Source organism: Phyllostomus discolor, chromosome 4, assembly GCF_004126475.2.
Source record: "Phyllostomus discolor isolate MPI-MPIP mPhyDis1 chromosome 4, mPhyDis1.pri.v3, whole genome shotgun sequence".
Lineage (NCBI taxonomy): Eukaryota > Metazoa > Chordata > Mammalia > Chiroptera > Phyllostomidae > Phyllostomus > Phyllostomus discolor.
In genome coordinates, this window is record NC_040906.2 from 23,421,758 (window position 1) to 23,442,627 (window position 20,870).

General features: G+C 45.4%; 1 protein-coding gene across 2 annotated transcripts in view; it reads left to right on the forward strand.

Annotated features, from left to right (window-relative positions):
* KLF7 (Kruppel like factor 7) overlaps nucleotides 1-19,529 on the forward strand; it is an 86,473-nt gene extending 66,944 nt beyond the window's left edge. For both annotated transcript variants that reach the window (XM_028508779.2, XM_028508780.2), the window contains exons 3-4: nucleotides 7,347-7,470; nucleotides 14,339-19,529. In XM_028508779.2, the coding sequence (XP_028364580.1) occupies nucleotides 7,347-7,470; nucleotides 14,339-14,390 (176 nt within the window). In that variant the 3' untranslated portion in view covers nucleotides 14,391-19,529. The remainder of the gene's footprint in view (nucleotides 1-7,346; nucleotides 7,471-14,338) is intronic.
* Nucleotides 19,530-20,870: the final 1,341 nt, after the last annotated feature.

Sequence of the window (20,870 nt, forward strand, 5' to 3'; positions counted from 1 at the left end):
TGGTTAAAGTGTAGTTTTACCCAAAAAAGGAGTATAAAATATTATTCATGTTGCTTCAGTTTTTAAATTTTAATTAAAATTAAATTAGAAGTTCAGTTCTTTTGTCACCTTAGCTAGGCTTCAAGGGCTTCCAGCTGCATGTGGCTGGCTGTCAGGAGCGGTGGGATTAAGTCAGAATCCTTTCTCAGCTGTCTACGTGTTCTGAGGTAGGAGCTACACTGCACTGAGGATATGATTTAAATGTTAGCTTATACCCTTCTCAACAGCCACTTTAAGGTGGTGATCCAGGCCGTGAGGAGTGAACCTCACCTAGGCAAGTTATTGTTTACTTGTTGTTTAGAAATAAAAAAAAATAAGAGTAAATATTTGTATGCTCTGTAAAGTGACACATGCTTTGTGCTAATTCACCAACTCAGGTCCTGGTACCTAGTAGGCCTTCAGGTGAGCCAGTAATGGATAAATGAAAAAAAAAAGTAAACACGGAACATAAGTAATGAGTACACATTCTATGTTATGTTATAGTTATAAATACTTTTGAAATTCTGGGAAATAAAACCCTGGTCTCATTTTCCATCAATCACCTAATCTAAACACTGTGAAAAAAGAAAACATTTAAGATTCAAATGAAAATTAAGAGGAACTCAGACAATTTTCCAAAGCAGAGTTAAAAACGTAGGGTATTTTTTAGTTACAGCACATACACACAAAAAGGATTGCCAGCTGATGGAGCAATGCTCACTGCTTACTCTTTTTCCAGTGTGTAGAAAGCGTAGTGACATTCTCTCTCTCCATGTCTTTATTCCCCAGGTGGCTGAAATTCTCTAGTGCTGCTGAGTGTGCTGTGCAAGCAACTGATGGGTCTTTGCTGATTTCCTCTAGACATACTCAGTGGCAACATAAACCCATTACAAAGTATTCTTCCTCCTCTCCATTTTGCCTTTCCATTTCCTGATCTGCAAAATTTCAAGCTCCTAATCCAAGTCCTAAAGAGACTGAGACCTTGACATACCCAGATAACAGACATCTAGTAACCACATTTTAAAAAATAAAAAATAAAAAGAGATAGATAAAATTAGTTTTAACAGAAAACTGGGCATGCCAGAGTCCTAAGTCTCCTTAGCAATTGGATTAGGAACTTGAAATTTTGCAGGTCAGGAAATGAATGCAGAAAATTTGCGTTAGTGATGTTTATTTTCAAGGGACTTTTAAACCTGGAATGCAAGAGTCTGACACATGTTCATATTTCATGCTAGAGTCTGTATCTTAAAGGCAGGTTTATACTGCAGTACGTTTTGCCTATCTCGTATGCTCTCCCAAACACATCTTCACTGAGAGCCTTTACAAATGAGTTCCAGAAAATGACGCACTTGGTCTCCCAGAGGAGATGTTGTCCGGGAGACTGGGGTCCCAGGTGTAAGATGAATGTTTCAGGACGAGTTTCAGGATACTCCTTTATTAGGCCTGGGCAGATAGAAAAGCAGTAGAAATGATCTTTGACTGAAGGAATATTAAACCCATTGTCGAGCTGCACATCTTAGTCCCTGTCTCAGAAGGGTGGCCAGGTTTAGACAAGCAAGCAAGCAAACATTTTCTGCTCTTCAGCCAGTTTAGTGCCTAGAATGAGAGGGACTGAAATCACACAGGCTGTCCTGCCTGTTTGTGAGTGCTTGGGTCTTTGCTGCAAATCAGGATGCTCTGGTCACTTAATGTATGCCACAGCATCAGGCTAGGCCTTGCTGTAGTGCTTTAGGTATCACAATGACCAAAACAGATGCCTGCGTGAAGCTTATGCTCTAGTAGGGGAGGTAGACAGCAGTATGAAAAACAATGTGCAATCTAATCATAAAGTGATCAAGTGACATGGAGAAAGCGACAGAATCTGCTGTTTTCCAGGGGATGGTGAGGGTAGGTCTCTCTGGGGAGGAGGCATCTGAGCAGCGATGTGAATGAGGTGAGGGAGCCTCGCAGAGTGCCCCACGCAGAGGGAGGAGCAGGTGCAAAGGCCCTGAGGTGGGGGAGCAGGTGAGATGATAGGCCCTGGTGAGTCTGAGGGGACGGGGAGGAGGTATGATTAGAAAGGTAGCCTGGGACCAGATCTTGTAGACTCTACTTTAGGGCCTTACACGTTTTCGACTTATTCCGAGAGTGCAAGGAAGCCATTGGAGCACCTGCATTTTAATTCTTCACCTTTTTCAGGTCTTAAACTTATTCGGCAGTCTGGTGAAGCCTGTGGAACCCTTTGCAGAATAATACTTTTAAATGCATAAAATGAAGTCCAGAGGATGTCACAGAAACCAATTATATGGAAATCTAAAGGATAAGGCGCCCTGTAAAGGACACACATGCCCTGATTTACATTTTCAGAGGAATTCTCTGACGCACGGAGGTGGAGCAGGCTGGCAGGGCCGAGGATGGACGCAGCGAGACCGGAGCCCTTGCAGCCAGGTGCTTTTCATTCGCACCACAGGGCAGCCATCTCCCGAGCAGCGCTGGCCGCACGGCCTCTTGAGTGCAGGAAGAAGAATGAGTAACTTCTATTTATATTTAATTCACCCTAATTTTTAAAAAAGTCAGCCTAGTGCATCACTCCACTTTTTCTTTTTGTAAATGAACTGGAATCAAAGAGAAAATATCAGAGTGCGCTCATTAACCCGTGAGACGGCAGCAGGTTTCGTTGCACGTGACCTTTGTGTCATTTGTACATCACGTACATGCACGTACGTGTTCCCATGTGTGTGGCGAATTCCAGTGTAAAGTGTATTTTTTTCTTTTTGAACTACAGATTACTTTCCGCATTAGTTTATATTGGTTTCGGGTGTACTGCGTCGTGGTTAGACAGTCATACACTCTACAAAACGTTCCCCCGGATATTCGCAGCACCCACCTGGCACCACACGTATTTATCTCAGTATTATTGACTGTATTCCCAATACTGTACTTCTCTTAAGTTTCTATATTGAGTGTATGTTTCATAATATCATAGTATCTCAAGACTTCAGTGCATTTATATAATTCATGATAAATCTACATATGCCGAAGGAACACGTTCAAAAAGTATTTATTCAGTATGTGTTTTCAGTCCGTCAGATTTGATGACTGTGGTGTAGGGCAGGTAACAGATGCCGCCCTGGGGTGCAGACCACGCTGCATTTCAGGGGCCATTTTGTGGAAGAGCAGGAGTTCTTGCCACGACTCAACCTTGCCGAATGTCATCCCCATTTCTCAAGCACCCTCCATTCTCTTCAAGAGCCCTCATTTGGCTATAAATCTATTTATATCTGATGAGACTTGCTGTCACCTCGGAGGTAACCTGTGCTCCCCCAGAAAAACAATGGCCTAGGCTTTATCTGCAGATAGGAGAAGGAGGTATTGACATTGCTCCTAAAATGCAGGGGGCTCTGAAGAGCGTGCTCCCCTCCGAGCACTGCGAGCTGTGCGGGCCCTGCCAGGCTCCCGCGATGCTCCCGCCTTCGTTCGCCCGCCTTCGTTCACGCACGCCTTCAGGACGGGAGTCCTAACGTTGTACGTCTCTCCCCCATCTGCCTGGCTCATGCATAGCGTTCTTGCACACTTTCACTCACTGTGGAGGTGCCATGGGGTGAATGGCGGGCATCTCCTCAGGCACCGTGCAGTCATGTTGGGTGAGGGTGTGCCGTATTCTGCCCTATACCCGGGAGCAGGGTCTGGAGTGGAGCACGGAGAGAAGGGAGGGTGAGGCAGATGAGCAGGTTTGGCATGAAATCTGCTCCAATTATGACTGAGCTGCCTGTTTCTTTTTTCTTTCTTCCCCTTCCTTCCTTCCTTCCTCCTTCCTTCCTTCCTTCCTTCCTTCCTTCCTTCCTTCCTTCTCCCTCCCTCCCTCCCTCCCTCCCTCCTTCCTTCCTTCCTTCCTTCCTTCCTTCCTTCTTCCCTCCCTCCCTCCCTTCCCCTCCCTCTTCCCCCCTTCCTCCTTCCCTCCCACCTTCCCTCACTCCCTTCCTTTTTTCCCTTGTTTCTGAAAAAAAGACTTCTTTTACAAAGAAAGAAGCCCAAGCTTTTTAGAAAATGAGCAGAAGTGTTCAGGTGGACCGTCAGGATGAAAGCCAGTGCGTTGTGGATATAGATGGCTTCACCACCAGGAGCAAACAGTGGGTGCTGGTTGTCTTGGCCCTATAAAATTCCCACAACGTCACTGACCTGCTTGCCAACAGAAATTGGTTTATGGAAGTGGGTATAGAACCCGGGAATGAGGTCAGCCTAATCCCACTATTTCTGAGCCCTAAATATGACATCGTATTTTCAGTTCTTTATGGGTTTTTTTCTGCTTCTCTGACTTCTTAACGCTGCTTGTTTCAAGCACTGCCCCTTCATTTGCCTGAGTTCCTTCTTGGCTATTTTGAATTTCTTGTTAGTATTTGTAGAAATGGCTACTTATAGGTAAATTAATCAGACACTGGAAAAACAGCTTGATGAGTCATTATAATGTGACTTGGCTAAACTATCAGGGTACAAAGGGGCGTGTCCTCAGTATGTTCTGTGTAGCACCTCGCCGTAAGCAGGAAGCAGTGTTAGTGATATGATTCAGAGTCAGGTTCAAGCTCTCTGTAGCTGCTGTCTACACAGTTGCCAAAGGGATGCTGGAATAGCTACTGGATAGGACAGTGGGTTTGTGCCAGAATTAATAACTAAGAGCCTACGTTATTTCCTGGGAAGTAACCAAATCCTTGATATTGTTTGTCAAAATAAAACAAAATAGAACTGATTTTTAAAATTCTGCCATGGAAAAAGCAAGCAGTTTGAAATTAAAAAACAAACAAACAAACAAAAAACCCAGTAAGGACATCCACTTTAATCTCTTTCGTTTTCTCCCTGTCCTTCCTGTGTCCTTCAGAATGTGGTTGCCTGTGATGGACGGGTCAGTTCGATTGTGGCATTGATTCTGGGGGCTGGATGTCTCTGCTGGTTGCTGCAGAATATCATAGGATTCCCAGATACTCTGTTGCATTTGGGCTGTGTGTTGGTCCGCGTGGCTCCAGGAACCTCCCACTTGACTTGTACTGGAAGGCCTTTGGGGGTGGAGGGCATGTGGAACTTCTGAGGTCTTTGGTGCCTCATTTCCCCTTTTCCTTGTTGTTGTTCATGCTGGATTCCCTTGAAGTAACAAAGCCTTGTGGGTAGTCAATAGCATTAAGAAGGAAGCCGACAGGCCACTGTGAGAGGGGCACTTTTCTCTCCCGCTGGGGTCGCTTTTTCCCCCCTCAAGCATCCTGCCCATTCAGAGCAGACCTAAAGCATGCCCAGTGTTTCTGACCCGTTCTCCATCTGTAACCAAGAACACGTCTCTGGTTTCTGATATTGAGGTCGCCTGGAGGGACTCTGGACCCAGGTCTGGAGCCTAAGCTCTGGAGGCTATTGACACCCGGCTAGGCCTCCCTGCTCAGCAGCCCCTGGGCATGCTGGTGAGCTGAGGACAGGGAGTTCAAATCAGCTGACCATTTACCTGTGCCGGGCTCAGGAAACATGTCTTATGTGCATGTCTTATGCATGGCTACCTACTTAACCCTCGCAGTAAATGTGGGACGCCCACCCCCGTCTGACAAATCAGGACACTGAGGCCCCGTGTGTGTAACGAACTCAGAAATATCCCAGGTGTGCTCACTCCAAAGTGGTCTCAACACCTCCCTTCTTCACCTGCTGTTCAGCAGGTGCACTTTTCTAAAATTTGGGCTTTCAGGACCCAGAGGGTGAACTTTTAACCCTTCTCTGTGATTCATTTTTCACTGCTTTCCAAAGCTGAATGGGTTTCCCCCTGTGCTCCCAGCTCTCCTTCATGTCTTCTTGGTTCCCTTTCAAAGACATGCCCGCGCTTCTCGCTCCTCTTCTCTACGGGCCTTGCAGAGCATGGGCTCACTAGGGCACCGGTTTAATGAAATAGAAATTTCAATCATGTTTGGTTTGATTCTTGGTGATACAAATAAAGCATTGTGATCACTTTGTAGTCAGGCTTAAAGGGAAGAAAAAAGGTGGAAAGAAGAAAGTGAGTCAAGTATAGTCTCGGGCAATGTCTCCTTACGTGCTGCCTCGTGAAGGCCTGTCTGTGAAAAGTGGAGAAATAATGGGACAGCCACAGACAGCCCTCTGGCGCCTGCGTATCCTGAAGTTTGGGGGTTGGCAGTTTATCATAGTTACAAGTTATGGGAATCTTCCAGGTGCCAGGCGCAGTTCTAATTAATAGATAATAGATATGAATTCACACAGTATTAGTTGATCCTCTCCAAACCCTGGGAGGTACGTACTATTATATCGCAGAAAACAGAGGCAAAGAGAGGTGCTTTAACCCGGGCTACTGGGGGCAGAACCCAGGAAGGTTGGCCTCGGGGCTCATGACCACTGCGCTAACCTGCCTCTCAGGTACAGGGCTCAGTTCCTGATGAGAACCGACGAACCGTACAGCTGGCAGGGTAAATTCGTGTCATGTTTGGTGACCGACATTGATGGGCTAAAAAAAAATGGTCCGAAGAAAAGTCTTGTACTTTCTCTTCCGATTCCCTCCATCTGTTCGTACCGTGAGGAAAGGTCACTTGAGTCCAAGAGCTCGAATTTCATGCTTTTAAGCAGCTGCACTGTGGCTGAAACCCCCGCTCTACAAATTGACTTTAAAAATATTGTGTAATAAATATGTATCTCTCTCTCTAATATGATGCTCTTGGAGTCATTTAAGTTATGGGCTTCTTAAATAGGACTTTGTGACTGTATTTCACAGAAATGCCGGGAATCGTCCAGTGATGTTTCCTTTCCTCTCAAGTGGTAGCCCTTTCTGGTGACTGTCCTTCCACTCACACATTTACTGGAACGAGCCGTGTTCTGGGAGACCTGAGCTGTCTGCCTGGCCAGGCAGCTACCTGGCTACAGTTGTGGGAGGTGGGGAGAGGAGGGAGGAGACCGAAAAGGCTGAGACGGTCAATTACTGTATGTTCTGGAGAAAAATAGACTAGAAGCGTTTGTGGTTCTGATGAAAATAGCACATTTCCTTTCTGCCTGGACTTTGGGGGTCAAAGTGTTCCAGGGAGTAGCAAAGAAATAAAAATTGATCCCTCCACAGTCAAAGGACATGCTCTGACTTTGGGAACTGACGTGACAGCTCCAGATTGGAGGATCTTTTAAAACCACTTTTTGAAGGTTAAAAAAATAATAATAATAGTAACAACAACTGACATGCTGAGTTTAGGAAATGGAGTCTTTCAAGACTCCATTGGATGGATGGATGTATGCATCCCTTTCCAAGCCTGACAGGCAGGTAGCAGACTCCGATCGGTGTGTGGCCATTTGTCCCTGTCACTGACCATGGTCATTCCATCTCTTCACAGGTGAGAAGCCTTATAAGTGCTCGTGGGAAGGGTGTGAGTGGCGTTTTGCACGAAGCGATGAGCTCACGAGGCACTACAGGAAACACACAGGTGCAAAGCCCTTTAAATGCAACCACTGCGACAGGTAAAGAAACTCAGAAGCTTCGGGAGGGGGAGGGAGGACGGCGGGGGTCGGCGGAGGTCGGCGGATGGGCTGCCCATGTGCTCTGGGTTTCATCGAAAGCCTCTCTCCCAGAGCCTCGGATCTGGGAACACCTTTTACTCCTCCGCCGAGGAAACCAGTGAGATAAGGGTACCTCCATGTGTGTAACTGAGAGATTGTATTTGTATGAATTCTTGGTTCAGGTACACAGGTATTTGCTGAACACCAGCTGTGGGCCGGGAACCATGTTAGTCACTGGATGTCAGTAAGACACAATTCCTACCCTCAAGGAAATGGTGAAACAGATCACTTTAGTATAAGATAAAACGGAATGGGACGGAGAGTGGTTACCTGTAGCTGCTTCTCCTGATCTTTTTATTAACATCAACAGCATTTTCCCTCGTCCTCGGTCACGTGAGAGAGTAGAAAGCCTGCTTAACGGAAGGATGCGCGCTATAAGGCTTTCCTCTGAAGTATTATGAGACATGAATTTGCTGAAGACAGTTCCCATTCTTTGGGGGCCTGCACCAGTCTCCCTCCTTTGAAAAGAGGCACAAAGGTCTCAAAGATGGCAAGGCTTTGAGAACTTATCCTGTAATTCCATTTCAAACCTTCAGCATTTGATCGTGGAAGAAAGAGCACGTAGCAGCAGATACTACACAAGTAATAGTATCTGACAGCCTTGGCATTATCAACCAATAAACCCCAAAATGGAGACTCTGCAGGCCAAGGTGAAGGCAGGATTAGGTTTAGACATAATCAAATAATGGGCTTGCATCTGAGCGTGTTATCCTTCTAATCCTATTTCTGTGTTTAAAAGGAAGCTTAAGAAAATTAACCATCTTTTTAATGCAATACTAAAGGTCTCAGTTATGATGAGAAAAATGCTTCTAATACGATAAAAGCCCTGAAAGCCTCAGGGTTCCCCGGCCTGGCCAGCGGCTCGAGGGATGGCAGGAGGGGCTGCAGGATGCCCATAGAGGCCTGGCTCCCCTTGGAAGGAAATTCGATCTCTTCCGCATCCTGCCTCCCAGTCCCTGGGCAGGCACCAGGCACCTCCCCTCAGCAGGCCTTCCCCCAGAGTTGGAGTCTCGAGTGTTTGTTTGCAGAGCAGGTCAGGGGTGGCCAAGTCTCCTGGTGGCCCGTTGGCTTGGTGCGCCTTTAAGCTGCTTATAAAGGAACATTCATGTTTTTCCTCCTTTTTTTTTTTTTCTTCTTCCTGAAGAGGCTATTTTCCTCTTATCTTCATTCTCGAAGAACTAAATAAAGTCTCCATGCCTTCTGGAGCCCAGAGATAACCTCCCACCCCAGGGCTGAGGAAGTCCACTTGTGGAAGCTATTGTCATTCGTTCCTTTGGAGCTTGCTTCTGCTCCCCAAGAATGCAACCTGTTTTCTCCTCGTTTCTGTCCCATTACCTGGAAGTCCCAGCAGCTCCTCTGCAGATTATACTTCAGTCAAGTTTCTCCTTATTGGGCAGCTTTCCCTCAACTCCCTCCTCACGTTGATCCCTCTCCAGCCCTGGCAACTAATAAAGAAACTACATAGATGGGATGCTTTGTCCGCAGTCCTCTGGGGGAGAGCAGCATATCCACCCTGTGAGCTGTTAGAGCGTGGACTAGGAGGCACACACCGGTCCCCCGCCCCTGGGGGTTGGTGAGGCCGTTCCTTGCAGGTTGCATCTTGTGGATGCTGTCATCCTTAGAAATGGACAGAGAGTTCTTCAGGGGAAATGGCCAGAGTCCGTATTTCTTTCTTCAAATCAACTGACTTGCCGTGAAATGTACAATTGTGTAGCCATTGATGTATTAGGATTGAATCTGACTGTACAATTTGTGTGGGAAATATTTCAAACCAAGTAAGATATTTCAGTGAAGGATTTGTCAGAGATGGGCAATTTGGTTAGTCTTTTTGCTTTATCAAAATATACTGTGGCTTCTGGAGCTAGAAATTTTCTAAGCAGATGGTACAAATTCTGCAACATGTGTGGTAACTGGGAGAGATTGTGAGTCGCTCAAGGTTTGTGGCATTGGCCAATCGTCAGTGCATTTTCAACAGTGTCAGACACGGGAAGCAGGACTCATTAGTGTCTCAAGACAGGGAGCACCCTGCCTTTCAGCCGCAAAGATTGGGCTAAGAATAATGCAGGACTGGGAGGTGGCATCGGGAATTGGAGTGGTCCGGAGCAGATGAGAGGGGAGCGTGGAGTGACTGAGGACTTGGCATTGCTTAGAAGACATTTTCCTTCAGAAACAGACGGCATCTGTGGCCCTTAACAAGACACTGGATCCTGTGGTACCACAATGTGTGGGAGCATGAGAAACCCACCTCTGGCCTCTTTCATGTGAGCAAAGTACCCTATTTCGGGGCCAAGCAAGGATGGGGGTTCCCTTTCCTTAAAGCATATTTTTATTTTGTGTATAGGCTAGAATAAAAATGCATAAGTGTTTGTTTTGCTAACATTTAAAATTGCTAGATGCCCTAAAAATGCCTGTATTTCTGGCTTTGTCTGGAAAAATCAGACAATCCTGTAACAGTGGGCTTGTGTTACCACGTGACGGTAATGTCCTGAAGCCGAATATTACTCACTACCCGTTGGAGATGGCCACGTGATCACCAGTTTCTCACTGCTTCCACCACTCCCTGTGGTCTCCCAACACAAAGGCAGACCGTCAGGCGACGCGGATTATCACACTTGCTCCGTTGTCTACTCTTAGGAGAGCAATATTTCTTTGGATCCATGCCTTCTCAAAAGTGGAATCAAAGAGTGCTGTGTTTCTTACACTTGACCCACTGCCCTCATTGACTTCACCTGCCTGACCCCTGAAGACATTGGGTTTTGTAACCCTTGGCTGCAGGCCTGGGGTTGGGGACGGGGTACGCATTGAGGCAGCTCTGCCATTTCCTTACAGTCGGCCTGAACCGTGCAGCCCACTGAGCGACCAGCTGCTGGAGAATGACCCGCATTGTCTCTTGGCCCACAGAGCATGAGGCTGCTTCCACTGGTGACAGTAGACAGGCCATTGTTTTACCGACTCAGTGCGGTTGTGATCCCGGGAGGTGGCTGCCAGCGTAGTCCCTCAAAGATCTTGGGCAGCTGAAAGGAGGATTTTGATCTTTGAGCCAGCCCACTTCTGGGTGGTAAGAAATACCAGCCAGTATCTAGCCCTTTGGTGCCCTCGAGGGTTGCCGTTGGCTTAATGCCCACATGACTTTAGTGCGCCTTTTTCATAAGCAAGAGAAACGACCACTGGGGTTTGACTGGTTCTCTGTAATGAACAAATTTCAATCATTAAGGACTTTCTTATTTAAGGTCATCTGCCTGCTGTATAGTCATAAATACCCTCTGGGGGTGTATTACCCTTAGAATTATTTGATTCTGCATTTCTGGATGCTGAGTTTATCTTTTACCTTTTACTGCTCCTATGTGGAGCTCAGTAAGTATAAATTAATAAATATAAATTAATCATGAATAAGTATCTTGCTGGTATATTGAATTTAAATAAAAACCTCAATGGTGAGAGACCTAGTCTAATGTTGAGTATCTTATACTCCTTAGAATTTGAACAGATAATGATGCTAGCTTGACTCTGGAGGGATGTATTACGTTTGACATCATGTTAAGGATCTGGTTCCCCCACCCCACTTGTTTTTTCCTGGAGAAGTTGAACACTTGTGTGTATATTGCTAGGCACCCCGCACAGAGTAGGCAGTTGGTTAAAGGCAGAGTGAAAGCCTAGAGTGCACACATTACTGAATGGTCATTTCAAATGAGGTTGTGTGTCAAGAATACTGTTTTCCTCTAGGTTTCCAGAACATAGAGAGGGAAGGAAAGAGGTTTTGTCCACTGCCAAGACCTCTCCTTCACTTCACTTCTTACCACCTCAGGGCCCCGTGTCTCCCTTTAGGACAGGCAGAATGTTCCGTCTCTGCTTCGTCCCATCTCCCAGGCCTTCGCTGGTCAGGCCTGCCCAGAGGAACTTACGGGCTAGTTTTCTAGTTGCCACCGTTACCAGTTGCCACAGATTTAACATCCTTTTTATATATCATTACAAATTTATCATCTAGTACTTCTGTAGGCCACAAGTCTAACACAGGTCTCACTGGGTTAAAATCAAGGTATCAGCAGGGCTGCATTTTTTTCTAGAAGCTCTAAGGGAGAATTCATTCCCATGTCTTCTCCGGCCTCTAAGGGTTGACCACATTTCTTGCCTCCTGACCGCAGTCCCCCATCATCCAAGTTGTTGCATCCTTCTCATGCTGCCAGTCTCTCTGGTTTTCTCTTAACAGTTTCCTCTCATTTGGAAGGACCCTTGTGATGACACTGGCTCTACCCAGATAGTGCAGAATAATCTCCCTATTTTACAGTCAGCTGATTAGCAAATTGATTCCATTCACAACCTTAATTCCCCTTGGCCTTGTAACCTAACACATTTACAGGTCCTGGGAATCAGGTGTAGACATTATGGGGGGACCACCCGTTATTTTGCCTGCTACAACCTCCTTAACTGGACATCTCAGCCCCCTTCTTCTCAGTCTGAAAAGCAGGCGTGGCTCAGAGCCTGGGCTCTGGAGTCAGACTGCTTGCGTTCAAATCTTAGTGATGAATATCTCGTCTGGTGGTGGGGGTAAGAATGGTACCTGTTCGGAGGGTTCTTGTAAGGATGCTAACTTTAAAAGGGAAATGCCTGCAGTGAGAACTTTTCAACTTAGATCTCCTTTCTCTAGGCTGTTGGGACAAAGGAAAAGGAGAGGAAGGGGAACAGGTGGGGAGGGAGGGAGGGAAGGAAAGAGAACAGCGGGCACTGCCGTGTGCGCACCTGCAGGGCGGAACAGGGTTGTGCACATGAAATGCTAAATTCCGTGCTGGCTGGGTTGCTTTTCTGTGTGCCAACGGCACCAAGTTCTTGTTTCTAAAGAAAATGTTATGGGTGTTTTACAGTAAATCAAATCCCCTTTAGATGGTACCCTGATGGTGCTCTCAGGGATTTTCCGAATAACTCGCTCATTCCAAATCAGAGTCTGAAGTAAGTTGGCATGAATAGAATTGTTATTATTCAACATGTTACTGGATTAGAATGTTTTCTACTATACTTTTCCCATTCTTATGTGTTTTTTATTTTACCTTTGTTCTGTTTTACTTGATTTCCTTGGGGTTCATCTTGCACATGTATCTGTTTCAGAAATAAACACACGGTGTCTAGAGAATGTTGGGGCAGAGGATAGAGTGAGGTTTGTTTGTTTGTTTGTTTGTTTTAAGAATAAACGAGCACAGGGAAATCCTGTACTGAACAGGAAAAATTGCTAGGCTGAACAAGACATGCTAACATCCTAACAAGAATTTTGGACTGTGCTGTTTTCTTGGGCCTCAGGGTAGCTGGGAAATATTCTCACAGGTGAAGATTAAGTGGCCAGTTTTGAGAGAAGAATCCAGAGCTAAGAACGGCTGCTGTCTTATGTGCCAGCTTCACTGGGATTCTCGCTAGAACCTTAGTTTGTAGGTTGTGGAGATATGGAAATGCCCACTCTGTTAGTTATAAGATACAGACACCTGGCTCAGACTTGTGTTAGCCTGAAAGGGTATTCTTAGCTCAGGTGACTGAGAACAGAATTAGATTTGTCTTCAGGCTTGGCTGGACCCAGTTCTCCGATATTGTCATCAGGACTTTCTCTATCCACTGGCCCAATTTTTCTCTCTTGAGTTGGTTCTCAAACAGGCTCTTTGCCACCTGGCAGCTCTGGGCTTCAATCTTAGCAGCTTAGCAGCCCCAGTGGAAAGAGAGCTTCTTTCTTCCTGTAGTTTCAGTAACTATCCCAGGGCTGGCTCTTACTGAGCTATATGGGTCATGTGACTGTTGCTTAGCAGATCACTTAGGAGGAGGGTCAGCCCGGAATGACTGAGAATGCAGAAGAGTTAGTTGCTCTCCAAGGCAAACTCAGGTTGGTGATGTTAGAAGAAATGAGACAGGGTGAAGACAACCACTGTACCTACTCAGAAGGTTGAGGGAGACACCCAGTGATAGACCTTAGGCACCCAGAAGCAGTTCAAAAAAGTGGGCTTACAGGTCCACCTGTGATCTAACCTCAAGTCTGAAGCCTGTCACTCACTAGCCATGTGCCCCTAGCCTCCGCTCAGCACACATACCCCAAAGGGTGTGATACTTACCGTGCAAGGTTGCTGAGGAGGTTACCGGGGTGATAACATTGGGGCAACACGTAGCACATGCCTGCCTATTATATGGTACTCAGTAAATGTGAGCTCCCTTCTCCTCGCTTTTCCCTGAGAGTGTCTGTGTAGACCTGTACATATCATAGGCAGCAGTTCTGGGCTTTCACTGTAAAGCTTAAGACTGAACTTTGGGTGTTGAAATGTTCAAGTTCCGCCATTTGACAATACAAGCTACTCATTCATAGTGTATTTATAGTATACGGGCACAACACACATTTCCAAAGCATTTGCACATTCATTTCTTCTTCAATGATGACAACTATGATGATAATAGCTAATACCCATCGAGACCTTCCTGTGTGCCAGGCAATGGTTGAAGCACTTCACATAGGTAGTTTCATTGAATCCTCACAACCCAGCTAGGAGGTGAGTGCTGTTTTACACAGGAATAATTAAGGCACAGAGACGTAAGCATGCTCAGAGTTACACAGTTATTGGGAGAGCTGGCGTTGGAACCCAGGCAATCTGACGCCTGAGCCCACCTTCCTAACACACTACCTTATTTCTCACACACCTGTACTGCCTCTCTTTCAGGTAGGGTTAATCATTTTCTTAGGGGTGATGGAAGATGAGTTTTCTACCTGGACCTCTCTAATATTCTCATTGTTGTTTATATTTCCTAGGTGTTTTTCCAGGTCTGACCATCTTGCCCTCCATATGAAGAGACATATCTAAAACAACCCTAAAGGCCAGAGTTGCCATGACGCCGGCCGTTGTCTGAAGGAAACCCCATGAGGCAGAGGGCTGGACTTCAGGCGGGGACCCACTGCCTCGCAGAAGAAAGTTCTCCCTTCCAAACCTCTGTGTACACACACACAGACACACACACACCCACATGCGCTCTCACGCACAGACCCCCCACCACACACACTGTTGTGCACTCCGCTGTATTTAAAATATATACGTCTATTCTTTATGCCTTGCCCTAGCCAGATGGTAGAAGACGAAGAAGAAGGAAGCCCGGTGAACTCAGCAAGGCAGACTGGCTGCTCACTTCAGCACTATTGGAATTATTTCCCGCCGTTGCCAATGGAAATCAAAGAAAACGGACGTGACGTTTCTGCAGGCGGACAGCCGTAAGAGGGGCTTATTTAACTCGCTTCTCAGTGCAACTTGATAGGAGAACACAACGTCTTAAAGTTGCATATGTGTAGCACTAATGTTCCTTTTTAAATAGTTGGGGGAAAATGACCTAGAAAACCAAATTGCAGTTTGGTAGCCAAAATTAACTCTTGGTTTATTTGTCCTTTGTGTGTGAAAAATCCTACTATTCCGTGCGTCCGACTTCCTCAAAGAACTGTTGATCAGTTTTGGTTCTTCTTAGTACCATTGAGATCTTTCGAGTCGATACCAACGGCCTTAGCGGCGACAGACTCTGGAATAACACCTTACACCTTTCTGGCCTGCATTTCTCTAGACTTCACTCTTAAGGGAGGAGTTTTCTTTTTTTTTTTACTTTTTGACTCTTGCACACCATATGCACTAGGGATTCTGGAAACTTCTAGCATGACTGCAAAGTGGCCAAGAGAATAAAGTCCTTGATGATAAATCACAGTCTCTCCCTTGAGCCTCACCTTATTGCCAGTGCTAGATTTTTTCTTTTTAATCTCTCTGTTTTTGCTAATGAAAACTTGAAAAGCTTATTTGGAAGCTTAAACGTTTTATCTTTTCTCCATGGACTAAACCTCTCCAGGACTCCCTCAGCATGTGGATGTCCAGCTCTCAAAGCAGCCAATCAGATGGGACATCACAGTTCTGTCATCCCCTGGAGGCATCATGACCTCAGCTCCTAGCGATCAACCCTGTGCTGTGTGTCATGGCCACCCTGTGCCCAGTTCCAGCCTACATGTCGCTAGTCTCAAAGGGCAGCTGCATATTGAACCTAACTCTGGGTTAGGACCTGACAAAAAGCCAAAAATATCACTCTTTCCAGGAGTGGGGAAAATGGAAGATGCCTCCCAAGTCTAGTGGCTTCAAAAAACATCACCCTATCTTCCTCTCATCCCCACTGAGCTCATGTTCCTCCACTCGCTAAAACACACGATACAACGATGCCATTGCGGGAATGAAGGGTGGACGTTTCAGGAAAGGGTTGAGATGTTTCTCTCACGGTCTGGCTAAAAGGAGAGGCATATTTCTAATTTTTTTCTGGCTAGGCCCTCATGACTTGTGACCTAGAGCACCCAGGATCAACAGAGGCCTCACGTTTACTCTGCAAACTGTCTCCAAGGGGGTTACATTCCTTGCTTTTCATCCCACACACACACCCGATGTCGGTCTCTATCTACTCGCATTCTTAGCTAGCTGGCATTGGCCTCAACTCCAAAGACTGCCTTTAGGACCATTAAATGGCCTATGCAAGCAAGCGGGGTGGTTATTAGGACAGATTGTATATTTTGTATATTCTGGGACCATCCCTTCAAGACACGTCTCAAAAACAAAAATGGCATTTGGTCCGCACACGGTTGCTGCTCCTTCATACCAGCTGGCTCCCCTCCTGCCCTCCTTTGACTGTTTGACTCATTGACTGTTAAAACGCCACCCCATACCAATCTGGGATGCAAAACTGAAGTCTTTAGAAGGAAGTGATAATATAAGAAACACAAATACATTTATGACAGCAACCTTCAAGATCCTTGGCATTTGGTTCCTCAGCTTTCTGCAACCTTTGATTTCACTGAAACGTTGAAACTACTCCTCTGAGGGTAAAGGAACTTCCTTGTCACAAATGTCGTAGCTGCCAATTGGACCCTGGGGGCATTCTGAGGTCTGGCCCTTAAACTTTGCTTTCTCTTTTTCCTTTTTTTCAATGTAGACCAAAAACAAAAAAAATTACAAAAAAAAGACCCACAACAAAACAACAATAAAAAACCACCCTAAAACACAAACACACGCACACACAAAATCTGCCCATTTGCCAGAGGCAATTATGTATATGTTAGTTGGAGGGTATTTTAAAAAATCAGTTTTATTCCAAAGATTTAAAAGTAGACATGACTTAGAAACAATTTCTGGAGCACTGCTTGCTGACAATCTCGTAGTTTTCGACTGCATTTGAGTGCATTTTGTGGCCAGTCCATCAGGGCGTACCACGGGATTATATTTGAATGTGTGGTGCATCCTTTCGGGATGAAGGATGTGTGAGGAACCTGGAACCTCAACTGTATTAAACTGTAGCGCCTCCAGTCAGTGCACTAGATGAAACGTTAGACACCCCCGATTTTCTTGGTTCGCTGGTTTCCCTTCCTGCAGCAGCCTCCGGCAGGAATGCACGCACACTTCAGAGACGGCATTGGCCGTGGCCACCACGATTTACAGATGTTCTCTCCCCAGCTGGAGCTGCTCTTGCCTCTTGAAATGCTATTATTAAGGGTTTATAATACTTAATTTAATTTTTGAACTGACCAATGCAAGGCTCTATTAAAAAGAAAGTTAAAAACAGAATGCAAAAGAGTAATCATTGCTTGTTTGCTCCCTGTTGTCATCTGTGGTCTTGAAAAGCTCTCATTTGAATGTGGCAGAACAAAGGCCCTTTGGTCCTCATCAGTGTCTGAACTGTTCTGTAGTTCCTCTCTCTTTTGTATCAGTGAGGTCCTTTGTAATCTGCTCCCGACCTTTCTCAGAGCAGGGTGCGCTGAATGAACGCACTGGTGGGGCTGGCTCCTTCAGAGTCATTTGTTGGCTGTGAGAATTGGCCAAGAATTTGGTGGGTGCTAAGTGCATGGCTTTGAAACTGTTCCTCTCTAACCCGATTGACACCTGTGAATGATAACCAGTCCTACCCTTGGGAGTGGGGGTACAGCCCCAATCATTATGGAAAAAAGATTTGTGATCAAATGCCCAGCATCTCCGAAATGACAGAGATGCTTGGGCAAAGCCTGCTGGCGCGAACAGGCTTTCCAAGAAATGACTTGAAAATATTTTGCTCCCAAAAGGACCGGTTATTTTCAACAGTGCTTTAATGGACCTTTGAAACACACTGAACCGCTTTTTCATTTAAATTGTTACCTCCTAACATTCCAGGGGATCCCAAATTTAAAAGGAAAAACCTGGCATGGTGTTTCTTGTGATCGCCCCCTCAAGCACACTTAATCCAGGGTTCAGAGTTTGATGTACAGAACGAGAGCGTTTCTAAGCCATTGACAGTTTTGACAATTTATTTCAAGTTGTGCTTCTTTCTCCTACCACCTGGCTGTAAGTCAGAGACGTGGAAACCTGAAATGACATGCTGCTCCTAGCTACTGGCCTCCTGCCCCACTGACGGTTCATCTGCCCAACTTAACGCCTGGTGGTAATGACTCTTATGTCCAGAAAGAGATGATCGGACTCCATGACAAAGCTGCATTTTACAAAATATCGAAGACCCCCCAAATGAACTCCACGCTGACCATTTCCTTCTCCTCCTCTTTACGTGCTGTCCCTTGCAAAGCCCTCCCAATACCCAAATCTCTTCCAAATCTCCTCCCCTCCTGCACCTCTTGTGCCCTTTTTACATCTTTGATTGCCTGATTCTAACAGGGTAAAAAGACAGCCAACCTCACGCATAATTAGCAGAACTGATTCCTATTTTTTGGAAAATCTTCTTTCAATCTAGAAGCCAGAGAAGATTTTTTAAGGATTTTAGTTTGGGATAAACGTCCAGATTAGCCGTGTCTGTTTGCATCAGAGGGGAAATAAGTGGTACTTTCAGGGCGGTTCATCCAGGATACCCAGAGCATTTTGCCTGTAGCCCCCACTCCTGAATTCTGTGGCAAAGCCAAAAAGAAATAAACAAAACCCAGTGATTAGTGTTATTGGCTCAAAATGGCACTTCATAAAATATAAAATACAGTGCAAAGTGCTTTCACCTTCTCTTTTGCATGACTTGGTTTTAGGAGAGGAAAGAAGGTAGGGAAAGTCAGAGAGAGGCAACACTTTGAACTACAAAAATCAGGTTCGTTGTTTCTTTCTTTTTTAAAAGTCTCATGAGGGCCAGCATGGCTGGCCACAGTTTTGCACCCAGATCTTTGCCAAAGTGAAAACTCATTAAGTCGAACCTGGTTTCGGAAGCTTTCCCTGGCTTCTTCCGGAAGTGGGCACCTGCCAAGTGGGGGGTAGGGGCAGGAGAAGAGAATTTTCATTCTGGGTCTGGATTAAATTTCGGTAAACATGGTGATATCTCAGTGTGAAAACGAAAGGGGCTGGCCCGTGTATACATCAGTGCCTCTTTGATGGCCTCCCTTCCTCAGTGAGGGTCATTGGGAATACTGGCGTTGGAACGACGACGACAAAATGTGTCCAAGGAAGCAAAAGCTGCTTCTCAGTGTGAGATCCCATGACTGACTGCCTGAGGCTTCAGGGTTTTCCCTTGCTTTTAACACTCTCTCTCCAACCTCTGTTGGTTCCTAGTGGGTCCCAGAAAAGGGGATGGATGATTAAGCTGCAATTAACTTTCCTTGTGTGCACCCTTCCGATCTAGTACTGTATTCTTCAGGTGTTTTGCATTTAAGTGTAAGTCCTCGGGAAACAGGTATCAAAAATGGAGAGAGAAATCCTAGGTCATCACTTCACAAATATCCCAAACAAAATACTCTTTGCAAACAGGGCTCCCTCTAAGCGGCCACAAGGGAAGGTTGATCCGTTCTTTGTTGGGGACTGTTTATACAATTTTTTTCAACTGTGAGCTTTGGAATCGTACATTGCTTTGACTCCAGCTTCTGTCTACTGCCATAAAATGGACCCCACGTCAGAATAATGAGGGTGGTATGTCTGCACACGCCTAGGTGTGTGCACATGTACCTATTGTACCTTCGCAGAAGGAAAACAGGCTACTGACGTTTAAGAGGAGTAGCCACCAGTGCCTAATATCTTTTTTGGGGGATGGATGCTTATAATTGCCAGTATATTGAAACCACACTGGGAGTTCCACATGAAGGGGAAGGGCTGAGGGTGGGGAGAGGGGACATTTTAATCCTGGGCCTTTGGACCAGAGACAGAATAATTTTTGCATATCTAGGTCCTCAGAGGCTTCTGGACTCATTGGCTGGTTCTCAACCTTTTTTTTTTTCCCTTTTCTCCCCAGCATGCATTTCCTATACTCAAACTTAATTTCCTTATCTTTTACTTTTGCTTCATTCCAGGGAGGAAAAGTACACCTGTTTGGCCAAGATCTCCTTGCTAACACAGAGGCAAAAATAAATGTTGAATAGTTCTGAAGCCTCCCCTTCCTTTCCATAAATCTCCCCAAACTCCTCTCATCATCCCTCCCTCTTCCCGCCACACATCTTCCCGGCCACCACCGTTTTTCTTTCCAATCTCTATTATCCCTCTTAACAGGCTTGAAGAAATTTATTTTTGCACTATACATTTTCTTTTTGCCAGATGTGTCTAACAAGTGTGTTTGGAGAGACCTACTCCCAGCCCCTCCCGCCCCCTGCCTCCCCGGTCACATTCTCTCAGGCCTTCTCTGGTATTTATAATATATCACAGAAGTACCCAGTCTTATAGCCCTCGGTTATGCCTTTTTTTGACATTTTATTTTTTTTAAGCTTTTTATATATATATATAAATATATTACTTTGTCAAGTTTTTTTGCTGTACAAAAGTCTTAAGATTTAAAACTATTATTTGTATTATATGATGGTGGTATGTTAATGTTACAAAATTATTAATGAAGAAAAAATTTATTTTTGTTACTGGTCTGTTTCATAATTCTTTTTTAAATTGGTATATTGTAAGATATCTATGCAAAAAATGTTATGTGACGCATTTTTATTTAAGAATGTAATATGTGTAATAAACAGTAGAATGTGTTTGGCCTTGGAATGCCTTCCTGTATTTCTCCTTAGCTTATTTCATTGAGAAAGAAAACTCCTCGAAGAGACACAAATGGGTCCTTATCTACCGCATGAGAATGTCTTTCTCAGAGAGAGAAAGGGAAGGCAGAAGACTGTATTAGGCCATTTTTCTTTGTTTGGGAGGTGGTTGGGTGGGGGGGGGGGTGTTTTATGGCTTCAATGAGGTGGCTCCGCGCCCAAATGGAACAGAGCTCTGACGACGGATTACTTCTAGGAGGAGGAAGGGACCAGACTGTTGGAGGTTATGAAAAGCAATATTTTAGAATGAGGAGGGTTATGGGATGCTATTGGTTTAGCGGGGTAGAGGAGGCTTACTAAA